The sequence below is a fragment of the Salvelinus sp. IW2-2015 genome, linkage group LG31 (genome assembly GCF_002910315.2).
Source record: "Salvelinus sp. IW2-2015 linkage group LG31, ASM291031v2, whole genome shotgun sequence".
In the NCBI taxonomy this organism is placed as follows: domain Eukaryota; kingdom Metazoa; phylum Chordata; class Actinopteri; order Salmoniformes; family Salmonidae; genus Salvelinus; species Salvelinus sp. IW2-2015.
Window position 1 is genome coordinate 27,062,210 of NC_036870.1, and position 14,152 is coordinate 27,076,361.

The following is a 14,152-nucleotide window of genomic DNA, read 5'->3' on the forward strand; positions in this document are numbered from 1 at the left end:
TGTTTCATCAGACCGAGGACATTTCTCCAAAAAGTACGATCTTTGTCCCCCATGTGCAGTTCCAAACTGTAGTCTGGCTTTTGGAGCAGTGGCTTCTTCCTTGCTGAGCGGCCTTTCAGGTTATGTCTATATAGGACTTGTTTTAGCTGTGATATAGATACTTTTGTACCTGTTTCTCCAGCATCTTCACAAGGTCCTTTGCTGTTGTTCTGGGATTGATTTGCACTTTTTGCCCAAAGTACTTTCATCTCTAGGGACAGAACGCGTATGACGGCTGCGTGGTTCCATGGTGTTTATCCTTGCGTACTATTGTTTGTACAGATGAACATGGTACCTTCAGGCGTTTGGAAATTGCCCAAGGATAAACCAGACTCTTGGAGGTCTACACTTTTTTTGGCTGATTTCTTTTGATTTTCCATGATGTCAAGCAAAGAGGCACTGGATTTGAAGGTAGGCCTTGGGGCAGCAGGTAGCCTAGTGTTTAGAGCGTTGGACTTGTAACCAAAAGGTTGCAAGATTGAATCCCCAGGTGACATGGTAAAAATCTGTCGCTCTGCCCTGAACAAGGAAGTTAACCCACTGTTCCTAGAAACGTCATTGAAAATAAGAATTTGTTCTTAACTGACTTGCCTAGTTAAATAAAGGTAAAATAAAATAAATAAAAAGGTACACCTCCAATTGACTCAAATTATGTCAATTAGCCTATCAGAAGCTTCTAAAGCCAAGACATCATTTTCTGGAATTTCCCAAGCTGTTTAAAGGCACAGTCAAATTAGTGTATGTAAACTTCTGACAGACTGGAATTGTTGATCGTGATTTATAAGTGAAATAATTGTGGGAAAAATGACTTGTGTCATGCACAAAGTAGATGTCCTTCCCGACTTGCCAAAACTATAGTTTGTTAACAAGAAATCAGATCATTTCATGAGAAAAAAACAGGCAGAGAAATCAGATCATTCTCATGAGAAAAACAGGCAGAGAAATCAGATCAATCTCATGAGAAAACAAGGCAGAGAAATCAGATAATTCTCATGAAAAGAACAACATCTATTGTTCCACATCTGACAGCCGTGCCCGAATAGACAAAATGATTCCTGAACGAAGAAAGACACACATCTAAACCACACAGCCCTGTCCAACACAGAAATAAGAAGCAGACAAATCAAAATCAGTCTTATTTCGGTAAATTATTATTTCAAATCGTTCTTCACATCTTTTCATTATGCGACAGCCATCCTCAAATACAGAGGAATTGAGAAATGTAACATATGCAAATAAACACACATCTCTTACAGTCTAATACCAACAGCTGTCCCGGACAGAACAAACAAACTCGGATTCTTCTTGTCGCACGCACGCACGCACGCACGCACGCACGCACGCACGCACCAAAACTAGTCTATTTCCTGCTCTGAACGAAAAAAAAGACGTTGGAGCAATCTCAACATTACAATGCATCTAATCTACATCAGGCATTTTGTCAGAGCTGAGGAATGAGCACACAGTATTTTTTACTTTATATTTTACTGCATTAACAGTCGGTAGGAAACAACCCATGTTGTGTATGTGCTCGCTGTCTTTTCAAATAGCTGCTTGTTTTCAGCACAGGGAAGAGGTACTACGCTCATTGTAGATGGGATCCGTCTCAAAAGTGTAAAGTGGTGTTCTTTCTTTCATTATTGATCTCAAGGAGTTGTCCTCACCGTGTGACCTTACCAGGAATACCCAGGCGCTATAGTTGTGGGCTATAACTACGACCCCAGAGTTGTTCCTTGGAAAATAACAGCCAGGAAAAACTCTGGTGATAGGAGTGGATAAGATTAGACCGTACTGCTTTCACCTGTCAAGTCACTTTAGATCAGAGCGGATGAAGGAAGAGATAGAGACAAAGTGGGAAGATAAACCTCTTTAGAAAATGTACATTATCCACCCTTTTACTCCTTCTACCCCTTTAGTCTCATCCTCTTCACCCGTTACAACATCCGTAAGAGGATTTACTGGCTAAAACCACACGATTTAACTAGTCACTTCAAATAGGATCGTTCCTTTAAGCTAATGTTCAGATTCTCTGAAGTTCTAGCATCAAACCTATTGATGACCTTCTCAGTGGCAGAATTCATTCTAACCAGGCCTGAATCTCCATTGGCCAGGGTTTCACTCTTTAGTCAATAGTAGTAACTGCTTTTCTGTGTACTGGAAGTGATCGCACCAGTGATGAAAGTAAGCTATAAAGCACTAAGTGAACTCAGTAAGAGGAAATGTAATGTATTGTCTAAAATGTGTGTATGCTTTCATCCACACAGCAGCAGTCTACRAACTCAAATACTTTGGTCTCTGATCATTTATTGAACAAATAGGATTTTATTTGGCTAATCATTAGGGAGAGTAGAACAAGCTTCTAAAAGMAACAAGCTCCTTCCCTCTTCAACGCCAATTTCTCACTTGGAGGCAGACCAAGAAGACATTCACTCCATCTCTCACTGTTTGTGTGTGTGTCCGTACCTCTGGCTGACAGTGCTGCTTCACTAAGGAGATGACTGGAGTATCCCCTGTGGCATTTCACTAACCAGTCCAAACACATCACAGGACACCTACAATCAGGTAGGTGAGACTGTGTGTGACTGTGGGACTGTGTGTGTAACTGTGTGTGTGTGTTTATTTAACCTTTATTTATTTAAGGATGTGTTACTGCTAATCGGTTTGAGACCCTGCTGAGTTCACGAGCACACAGCAGAGAGCCTCGCAGGGAACAACAGTGACTGGACAACAACCTCACAGGTAACAGCTGATGACATCACTCAATTCCAAACAGACAAAACTGACATCACATGATTCATACTGGTTTGTGGTCACAAGACTGTGTTAACCCGATGAGCTAAAGCTTAGGATTTACTTCAGAGAGGATTCACGGTAGACATTGTGCATGTTGGCTCAATCGTAAACTACCTTAAAAAGTAAAGTTCTATGCTTCGCTCTACAGAATGATACCAGCATCCAGGAGATAGGTATGGAGAAGGCCATGGTAAGTCTGAGACCTGCCCAGTCCTGTCTCTCCTGTCCTCTCCTCTCTGAACCCACAAATACAATCTGTCCTGTGTCTGAAGGAGAGGAAATGCCATGAATCAATAACCAGGACACTTTTCACCGCCACAACCAGCCGCCAATCTAAATAACTTCATAAATATTACATGGGCCTTTTAAATAGAGGAAGAAAGAGAAATAGAGAGAGAGAYGTGGCCCGCCCGACCGCCCACCAGACGTGGATTCCATTAAGACCTGTTCTGGGGAAACATGCTGGGCTGCTGACAATAAATCTTTTAAGATCTGCGGTGGGGTGCTGGAGAGGAGGAGAGGGGACTCCTGGACACCTGGAAGGGAACATGAATAATGCACACAGAGCCAAGCAGCAAGGTGACACGCACACACACAGGGAGCCAGCCCAGCAAGCTCGCCCAAACAAGCCCCACGCATACCCCTCCACTCCCAACCCGCTCACCCCACATCTGCATACAAAATATATAAATACAAACCAGAGAAGTGTCAAAACAATATTTATTTAAGGTGGCGACTGTGGCAGTAATTGAACCTCGGGTCGAATGGAAAAATGCAAGCGCAATGCACGTTGTCGTTGCTGTCTGCCACCCACCAAATTTCCCACGAAGGAAAACAGAAAAGGTTCTTTCAAACTGATCTGTTGACTTGAGAATGTTCCAGAATGCCCTGCGTCTTTCATACGAGCTCTGACCCAGCAATCTGCTCTGCGGCGGTTGTTGTGGTGGTGTTGTCTGAGTGGGGCATATTAAGCCACAGCACGCTATTTAAAAGGGCAGTGACCTCAAGGTATAAGCCATGGGGTGTGTCCCAAATGGGACCCTTTTCCCCTATCGTCAAAAGAGGTTCACTATATAGGGGATAGGATGCTATTTGGGACGGAGATGTTGCTCTATTAAAAGAGTGGGATGGGATAGTCGAGGGACAGAGGGGATGGAGAATTATAGGCTAAAACTAAAAAGGCCTAAAGTAGCCCAAGCATTGCCAGAATCCTGTTATGTGATTAGCCTGGGTAGATGGGGAACTAAGAAGTCCAAAACCCACCAGAGGTTTATTGGCATTTCACGGCAGCAAACGAAAGTAAATGATCCGAGAATTTTTTTTTGTCACGGTTGGCGCAGAGATTAATTTCTTATCGTGAAGAGAAAGAGCTATGGCTTTGACTGTTAYTTTCTCCTCCACGCTAAAACCAGGGTGTTTAATTTTAATTTTCTCTTTTTTAAAAGGCAGACCATTACTATTTAATGAAGAATTTTGCCACTGCTTCCCATTCGGACTTAATTTAACACTGTTTGGTGTCAGTGGAGGGTTGCGTCTGTCTGTGCCCTTACACTTTTACAGTAAATCATTTAGAGGCGTCCTAGGCTGCAGCTAGAGCACGGCTCAGAATGACTTCATCTAACTACCTCTACCCATCCTGTCCTAACTCCTTTCCTATAATAACCTCAATTTGTGAACATTAAACCTCCCTTTTTCCATTTCCCTCCTAACTTCCATATGCTTGGATGCTCTGTTGAATTATACTGAGTGCAACTCCCAAGTGTCATAATGACTCTTTAAATGCTACGCTTCTGTCTGTTGATTTGCATTGAGACTGAATAAAGACGTGATGCCAAATTCTATGTTGTCATCTTGTCTCTAATAAAATGCTTTGCCGAACACTGAGGGCACAAAACATTATGAACACCTGCTCTTTCCATGACATAGACTGACCAGGTGAATCCAGGTGAAAGCTATGATCCCTTGTTATGACGTCACTTGTTAAATACACTTTAATTCAGCCGAGATGAAGGGTAGGAGACAGGTTAAAGAACGATTTTTTAAGCCTAGAGACAATTGAGACATGGATTGTGTGTGTGTGTGTGTGTGTGTGCCATTTCTGAGGGTGAATGGGCAAGACAAAATATTTAAGTGCCTTTGAACGGGGTATGATAGTAGGTGTCAGGTGCACAGGTTTGTGTCAAGAACTGCAACGCTGCTGGGTCTTTCACACTCAACAATTTCCTGTGTTTATCAAGAGTGGTCCACCACCCAATGGACATCCAGCCAACATGACACAATTGTGGGAAGCATTTGAGTCAACATGGGCCAGCATCCCTGTGGAACGATTTCAACACCTKGTAGAGTCCATRCCCCRATGAATTGAGGATGTTCTGAGGGCAAAAGGGGGTGCAACTCAATATTAGGAAGGTGTTCTTAATGTTTTGTACACTCATTGTATATGCCTGGCTATGAAAGACAATTTAGTGTCACTGTCATCCCGTACCCCTTCCCCCCCTCACCCTCAGTGTCTCTCTCTGTCTGGAATATGTCATGTCCCAGGCCTTGACATGGACTGGGGGGGTTCTGGTGGGTTCCACTAATTCCATGCCATTAGTTATTCAGCATCTTTTCTTTAGCATTTCGTTACACCCACAATAACATCTGTTAAATATGTGACCAATAAAATGTGATTTGATCTAGGATAGCTACCTGCCAGCCCCATATACCATCCATCCGCTTAGTGAAGCCATTATACATACGGTACTGTAGTGTACAGTACGCTTGAGGAAGAGAGGATAAGACATCCACAACCGTGAGGTTTTTACACACATATAGCATGTCTGAACACAAACAAAAATGTGACCAACATGAACAAAAACTTTTAGGGCAAAATTCTAAATGTAATTTATTCAACAATTATAACACCAGGTGTTTGCCATTGACATCAAATATTTTTTGCTTGGGACACATGCCAAGTAGGCAGTAGGCACAAAAATTGGAGAAAGAAAAGTTGTGCGTGTTCCAGACTGTGATAAGAGGGGGGCAGACAAGCCTGTCAGACACAGACCAGTGGAGCGTACCTCCAGACAGATGGAGAGGGGCGGGGGGTCACCCCTAGGGGCTCTGGTGTCACCTAACACACAGGGCCCTCCTCCCCCCTCTGAGCTGTTTCAGCCCCTRTTAACACCTCACACCAGGCTTTGGGCTCAATCTCATTTGAGCTTCATCAAATCAGAAAGCTAACTGAATTCAATGTATGGATTTATAAAAAACTCCTCATTGAAGATAAATGGCAGTTTTCAACTCATATGATTGAAAATCAATGAATCAATTGAACACTGCCATTGACTTCTTGAAATGACTGACTTGAAATTGACCCCAACCCTGCTACACTGCTGCATAGTCTACTGCGTCTGCATGACCCCTTCCATGGCCATCAACATTAATGAGTATAAAGGCCATTAAAGTTAGAGTGCAGAGTTACCACAAACTAACCAGAACCATGCATGAGCGTCTAGGTCAAAACTGACATGTGATTTTAATATGGAGAGTCCACAGCTGAATCCCAAAGTAAATCAGAGATAGGATATATGCTTTAAGGTTTGAATTTCAATTCCAGAGGTTTTGGATGACATTGCACACTCAGAGTACAAGTCTTTCCAAACCCTAACTGTCAATCAGTTCAATGCTTCACAGATCCTTACCAAGAGGTGGTCCCTTTTTCTTAACACAGTATCACTTCTAAAATGGAGGTTTATTTTTTTAGGTAGGCTACATTTACAACCTTTCCATCCMACTAAGATGAAGTTAGCAGATAGGCCTCCTCTTCAACCTTACATGATGTACTAAGGAGTGGATAAGGGGTGTAGAAGTGTAGGGAGTCTTGTGTAGGGAGTCTTTTTTCTTTTTTCGTGACTGGAACATGACCCAGCTCTTTTTCCCCTGCGGGAGTGCAAGTCCCAGACGGATTCAGTGTATTAGGAGGGGGAATAGGGCTCACTTGAAGTCTACTCACTTCATCAAGAATTGATGAACTCCAGCACAATTACAAAGTATAATGGCTCCTTTTATCTTCACTGCAGGAGACAGAGTTTACTCTTCTAGTCTGACTGAGACGGTAAAATGCTCTGGAGGGTATTTCCATCCCTCTCTCTGTCTGAATGAATATGGCTGGGCTTAATGTGAAAACAGGCAAAGAAGATGCTTTTAACCCTTGTATATCAAAGTGCCAATTCCAACCCAATCCTCCAATAACAATCAATAGGGTTAAAAGTCAATGGAGAGAGCTGAGTCACACAATCTGCARTAGTTCAGAGAACATGTGACTGTTGGAGCTACATTTACCAAGCATAAGCCAATCAGATTTGGAGATCATGAGGAAAAATGTGGCCACAGAGAAACACTCCAGGTACTGTAGTACTTTTGTGTTTGTTTCCTTGGTGTTTTTTGGGTTGTTTTGAGTGTTTGTATTCAGAGGACCATAGAATGTGACTAACCAAGACAAAAAACATATTCTGTGCATCAACTCGTTCAAATACTTTCATCAGTGCACAGATAATGTCTGGTACTCAGCACCCATACAATCCACAGAACGCCATTGTCAGTAAATCAGGGTCGTAGCAAAAACGTTTTCATCGTAGCAACAGAAAACAAACGTTTATTATTGGACAATTTCAGGTAATCCCTCCACGTTTCGGTCCGTTTGGTTGCCAGTGAATATGACCCTATAAGCACACTATGATCTAATAGCGAGGCAATGATATGACACCAGGCAGGTGTTGAGGGGAGGGTAGTTAATACCAATAAAGACTTACGGAGCTCTCCCACTTTGAGGATTTCACACAGCATCTTGGTCAGCTCGATGCTGCTGCGGCCGAACGGACACTCGTGCTTGTCCTCACGACTGCTGTTCTCCAGAACAATCTGGAACAAGGACAGAAAGTCACTCAGTCTATCGAGCCACCAACGTTTTTGCAAATACTTTTGTCAAGTGTTTAACAGCTACCCAGGCACAGACAGACCGACATAGACAAACATAAAGACATACAGACATTCACACAGAGACAGACAGATCTCAACAAGGGCCTTTAATGAACTGGAACCATGTGACCCATGACCTATTAATCCAGTGAAACCACACACTGAGGTCATAGTTGACAGATAAATCTCATGGAGAGAGTCAGAGCGGGATAGAGAAACCAGAGGCAGCAGAAGGTCACCAACAGGACAAGGAATTGGGACACAGCTAACTGGATTATCCTATCTCCATGGTACCATCTTAATTCAATCAAAATCAAATCCAATTTTATTTGTCACATGCACCGAAATACAAGATGTGTAGACTAACAGTGAAATGCTTACCAGCCCTTTCCCAACAATGCAGAGTTAAAAAGTAAGAACAATTTGCAAAAAATTAAAAATAGCAACACAAAAATAACGAGGCTATATACAAGGAGTACAGGTACCGAGTCAATGTGCTGGGGTACGAGATAGTTGAGGTGATTGAGATAATATGTACATGTGGGTAGGAGTAAAAGAGACTAGGCAATCAGGATAGTTAATAAACAGAGTAGGAGCAGCATGTGATGAGTGTGAAAGAGTGTGTGTGTGTGTCGGTGTGTCAGTGTAGTATGTGTGAGTGTGTGGGTAGAGTCCAGTGAGTGCGCATAGAGCCGGTGTAAAGAAAAATAAATAAATACAAAAGGGGTCAATGCAAATAGTCCAGGTAGCTATTTGATTAACTGTTCAGCAGTCTTCTGGCTTGGTGGTACAAACTGTTCAGGATTCTTTTGGTCCCAGACTTGCCGCTCTAGTACCACTGGCCGTGTGGTAGCATCGGAACAGTCTATGATTTGGGTGGCTGGAGACTTTGGCAATGTTTAGGGCTTTCCTCTGACACTTCCTGGTATAGGAGTATATTTTGGCCCTGGTATATATATTTTTTGGTTCCAAGATGGCGTAGCAATCAGACGTCTTTGTCCTCGTCTTGTCGTGWCCCGTGTATATATCTTTTTTCTTCGCATATATTAAAAAATATATTTTTCTTAACCTCAACTTCAACATACTCTCCTGCAATCCGCCTCACCCAATGTGGTATGGATCTGCTATTTTCTTTACTTTTGAACCGGAACCCCCAACAGAAGCTAGCTCGSTAACTAGCTACAAGCTAGTAGAGGGCTAGCCACTGCTAGCGATCATCAGCTACCTTTAGCCCGGACAACTCTTGCCAGTCTGCACAGAGCGACTCAAACCAGAGCAAATCTGACTTATTTTACTCCATATCTCCGGATTGCTACCGCAAGCTCTGAACCTTTTCACCTGGATCATCGCAGCTAGCTAGCTGCTATTTCGAGTGGCCACTCCTGGCTAACGTCTCTGTCCCGAAGCAAGAACCAATTAGCCTGGATCTGGATTTTTTTGTTGTTATTCTGTCTCTCACTGTTCAAATAAACCTACCATTAAAATTATAGACTGATCATTTCTTTGTCAGTGGGCAAATGTACAAAATCAGCAGGGGATCAAATACTTTTTTCTCTCACTGTATATATATCCTACCCTGCCTTTCTAAGGTCTTCGAAAGCCAAGTTAACAAACAGATCACAGACCATTTCGAATCCCACCGTACCTTCTCCGCTATGCAATCTGGTTTCCGAGCTGGTCTTGGGTGCACCTCAGCCATGCTCAAGGTCCTAAACGATATCATAACCGCCATCGATAAGAGACAATACTGTGCAGCTGTATTCATCGACCTGGCCAAGGCTTTCGACTCTGTCAATCACCACATTCTTATCGGCAGACTCAACAGCTTTGGTTTCTCAAATGACTGCCTCGCCTGGTTCACCAACTACTTCTCAGACAGAGTTCAGTGTGTCAAATTGTAGGACCTGTTGTCCAGACCTCTGGCAGTCTCTATGGGTGTGCCACAGGGTTCAATCCTCGGGCTGACTCTTTTCTCTGTATACATCAATGATGTCGCTCTTGCTGCTGGTGATTCTCTGATCCTCCTCTACGCAGACGACACCATTCTGTATACTTCTGGCCCTTCTTTGGAAACTGTGTTAACTAACCTCCAGATGAGCTTCAATGCCATACAACTCTCCTTCCGCGGCCTCCAACTGCTCTTAAATGCAAGTAAAACTAAATGCATGCTCTTCAACCGATCGCTGCCCACACCTGCCCGCCCGTCCAGCATCACTACTCTGGACGGTTCTGACTTAGAATATGTGGACAACTACAATACCTAGGTGTCTGGTTAGACTGTAAACTCTCCTTCCAGACTTACATTAAGCATCTCCAATCCAAAATGAAATCTAGAATTGGCTTCCTATTTCGCACCAAAGCATCCGTCACTCATGCTGCCAAACATAACCTCGTAAAACTGACTATTTACAGGGCCGTACACACTACCCTCTGTAGCGCATTACGGTCAGATGCCAAGCAGTTGCMATACCAGGCGGTGATGCAGCCAGTCAAGATGCTCTCAGTGGTGCAGCTGCCAAACTTTGAGGATTTGAGGGCCCATGCCAAATCTTTTCAGCCTCCTGAGGTGGAAGAGGCATTGTTGTGCCCTCTTCATGACTGTGCTGGTGTGTTTGGACAATGATAGATATTTAGTGATGTCGACACAGAGAAACTTTAAGCTCTTGACCCGCTCCACTTCAGCCCCATCCAGAGGTCAGACTAAGGACAGCAGCTATTGTAGGTTATTACAGTATCAGTCATTATACTGCATGTTATCTACCTCCAATGTCAAATCTCAAAGACATTCCAATCTCAATGTGACATTGATTTGATTAAAAGATGTCGTTCCTTCTAAGTAAACATTACCATTRCGAAAGCCTCTCTTATACATTTTAACCTTGTTTGAACCTTAAACGGTCCACTTGCACATGGCGTGGTTAATTCATAAATCAATTCCCCATGTAAAAAAAAACTCACTCCAATTATAACGTTGCCGCAGCGACAAGCCTACACCGGAAACCATTAGCATCCTTATCATCGTCGTGGTGACAGTTTAATTTGGGAAACTGGTGGTTGTTTTGTTACAGCAGCGGGCAAAGGAGAGGGACGGGCTGGCCTGTGTATGCATGTGTGGTGTGTGTGTGTTAGGTTTAATATTAGATGGACACTACGCCACCACCCTTTTAATTCCCCATTTATTTTCACAGGCCATTCACTGCCCTTCTACAAGGACGCACGCAGGCAGGCAGGCACACACACAAATAATCACTCATAGGCATGGGATGCCCACTAACCAAACCAATGCCACCTGCCCACAGTTTAGGCTGAGTTAAATTAATTCAGGATTAATACATAAACTTGATTTGATTAAGTTGCGTCCTAGTATAAAATGTATTTTCTTTGTCACTGGAACTAGGAAACGGACAAAAACAATTGGGCAGGATTCTTTTCTCTCCAGTGAATGTGTAGATTTGTTAAACGTAGCCATATGCCATAGTATTGGGTTGACTCAGTTCCAAGGCTACATATTGGCATGGTGTTTCATCAGACAGGCTGCCTGGACAGAGCCCAGGGAATCTAGGAGTGAGGGACGGACAAGGGAGTTTAGACAGAGACAGTTTAGGCAGAGAGAAAGAGTGTGTGTGTGTGTCGTAGTTGTTAGTGTGTGTGTGTGTGTGTGGTGTGTGTGTGTGTGTGTGTGTGTGTGTGTGTGTGTGTGTGTGTGTGTGTGTGTGTGATGCTGGGAAGAGGCTACTAAAAAACCCTGCATGATAGGCATTACAACTGGTGAGTGTCTGGCGAAGTACAGCATGTTATCCAGAGCCAGCATCCCAGGAGGAATCTGAGTGAAGTCCATAGCAGGGTTCACATGGTTCTGATGAGAGAGAGAGCGAGAGCGACAGGGAGGCAGAGAGAGATAAAGAGCGAGAGCACGAGAGAGAGCACAAGAGAGAGCGAGAGAAAGGAGGTAAGTCAGACAAACATGTTTGAACAAGACAAGAATGAGTCAGAACACTAAATAAGACAAGGTTGATTGGTAGACTATCTCCATTAGCACTGTACCATGTCTGATAATGAAGGAGAGGAGATAGAATGAGAGGGGAAAGAAAGAAGAGAGAGACAGAGAGAGACATGGAGGGGGTCGCAGAGATCCAGCTATGTAATTGTTCCTGACCGCCATCAGCTTCACAGACAGAATGGAAGAACCACACCCTTTTACATAACCTTCATCACATTTGAAGCAAAAGTCCAACTAAACCCACTTTCTCTTGAAGATCCACAGGTCAGATCTACCTAGGAGACTAATACACTCTCTCAGACTACTGCACTCTAAATACAGCACTAGATCAACGTTACCAGACAATCCCCTTAAAACTGTGTGTGAAAACGTGCCCACGTTTGTGTGTGCGCGCGCACGCATGCTTTCATGTGTTCGTGCTTGCATGTGCGCAAGTGTGTGTGTACAAGCATGTAAAGTAAGGAGAGATCTTTTCGGGGGTTTTCCGAACCACTGGAGGAAATGAAGTCAGGCCTTATCTTAGGGCAGCACACTGGGGTCTTAGCGAGCCGCAGAGCCCCTAACGGCTCAGGGACTTAGAGAGGAAATGAAGGGCTTAGTTCCCCCTCACCATGGATACGACAGCAATATGCTACAGCTCAGAAACTACACACCCAGAGAGAGAGGGGAGGTAGAGAGATAGAAGAAAGAGAGAGGGGGAGAGAAACCTTCCCTCCCCCTCAGGTATTATGCCACTGTGTCAAGTAATTATCTTTTTGTTTTCTCGTGATTTGGTTGGCTCTAATTGTGTTGCTGTCCTGGGGCTCTGTGGGTCTGTTTGTGTTTGTGAGCAGAGCCCCAGGACCAGCTTGCTTAGGGGACTCTTATCCAGGTTCATCGCTCTGTAGGTGATGGAAGGTTTGGGAATCACTTCCTTTTAGGTGGTTGTAAAATGTAACGTCTATTTTATGGATTTTGATAATTTGCTGGTATCGGCCTAATTCTCTCGCATATATAGACATCAAGCACTCTACAATATGGAGTCCACAGTACCTCCTCCCTCCTCTCAGACACAGATGAGCACAGAGTGCATCATGTCATCTTCTAAACCAATTAACAACAGTCCCGGGGGCATAGCTGTAGTCTTCTGGTGTGTGTGTGTGTGTGTGTGTGTGTGTGTGTGTGTGTGTGTGTGTGTGTGTGTGTGTGTGTGTGTGTGTGTGTGTGTGTGTGTGTGTGTGTGTGTGTGTGTGTGTGTGTGTGTGTGTGTGTGTGTGTGTGTGTGTGTGTACTGTTTGACGTGGCTGTGGTCCTGTGAAGCTTTAGAGCCAGAAGGTTTGCGTGTTCCTGAGGAATGTGAGTTTCTGCATAGTTGTGTTATCACGTCAGACACACAGGGCTGGTTTCAGCTGCCATGTCATCCCCTTATCTGACAGTGTCCCAAGTCCTCTTTCTACTAGTTTAGGGAAAGAGCTCCACTACTGAGGAACATGTCTTGCCTATGGGTCTGCTGTACCGAGACCAAAACTAATCTAGTTAGTCCAACAGCTGAAGTTTTGGGGATGCAGAGTGTCATGACTGTCCTGTGAGGATCACAATGGGTCAGATAAGCTTGGCAATGGCTAACAATAACGAGACCCTCTCCCACCCGCAAAGGGGTGGAGGAGTGAACTGTGGGGGTTTTGACACCTGCACACCCGGTCGTTAATTTAAGAAGGAGAGAACTCTCTCTCTACCCTTTAGTATCAACCAAATGAATGCCTTTGTCTAGAGACTTTTGCCCGCCCAAAACTCTAAACGTCCAAAAAGTGAATATTGGAACAATATTTTTAACAGAAGAACGTGGGGAATGGTCAGTGGGTAGATGTAGAAAACGAATGTCATATTGTTTGTTATTAAAAACTGTATGGACCAAATAGTGTAACTTGGAAAGGATACTCCCTGTATCTGTCAAGCTTTCATTCAATATGTTGTGAAGATAAAAATTTGATTTTAGTTTTCTAATAAGATACTTGTTTTTGAGAATACTTTGCACAGTAACTAGCCACGCCCCGAGTGAGAGTGTGTCAGTGTGATGGAACCGCCGTTTTCGACCAGAGTGCTTAAAAGGACTGGCTAAGAATGACCATATCAGACCAGAACATTGCCTGGTTGCTGCTTTGCATKTAAAGTGGTCTGAATCCTGAATAATCAACACGAGGTATAGGCTAGAAGCTCACTTCCTAGACAAATCACTGGTACGGCTGATTAGCTGCCAGATATCGAGAAAAGCGAACATACTACACTGCAAACCAGCCCATCCTGCTACGAGTCTCAAATCACTGTATGCTCCTAGTCTCATCCCAGAGGGAAACCGTCGACACGGCTGGCTAACCATCA

At 43.8% G+C, this 14,152-nt stretch overlaps 1 protein-coding gene across 1 annotated transcript in view; it reads right to left on the bottom strand.

Moving 5' to 3' along the window:
- The window catches only part of LOC111955848 (engulfment and cell motility protein 1), a 161,006-nt gene that overhangs the window by 78,120 nt on the left and 68,734 nt on the right, over positions 1 to 14,152 (bottom strand). The window contains exons 14-16 of the mRNA XM_023976192.2: positions 11,558 to 11,650; positions 8,870 to 8,878; positions 7,629 to 7,737 (exon numbers count right to left, since the gene is read on the bottom strand). Coding sequence (XP_023831960.1) covers positions 7,629 to 7,737; positions 8,870 to 8,878; positions 11,558 to 11,650 — 211 coding nt within the window. The remainder of the gene's footprint in view (positions 1 to 7,628; positions 7,738 to 8,869; positions 8,879 to 11,557; positions 11,651 to 14,152) is intronic.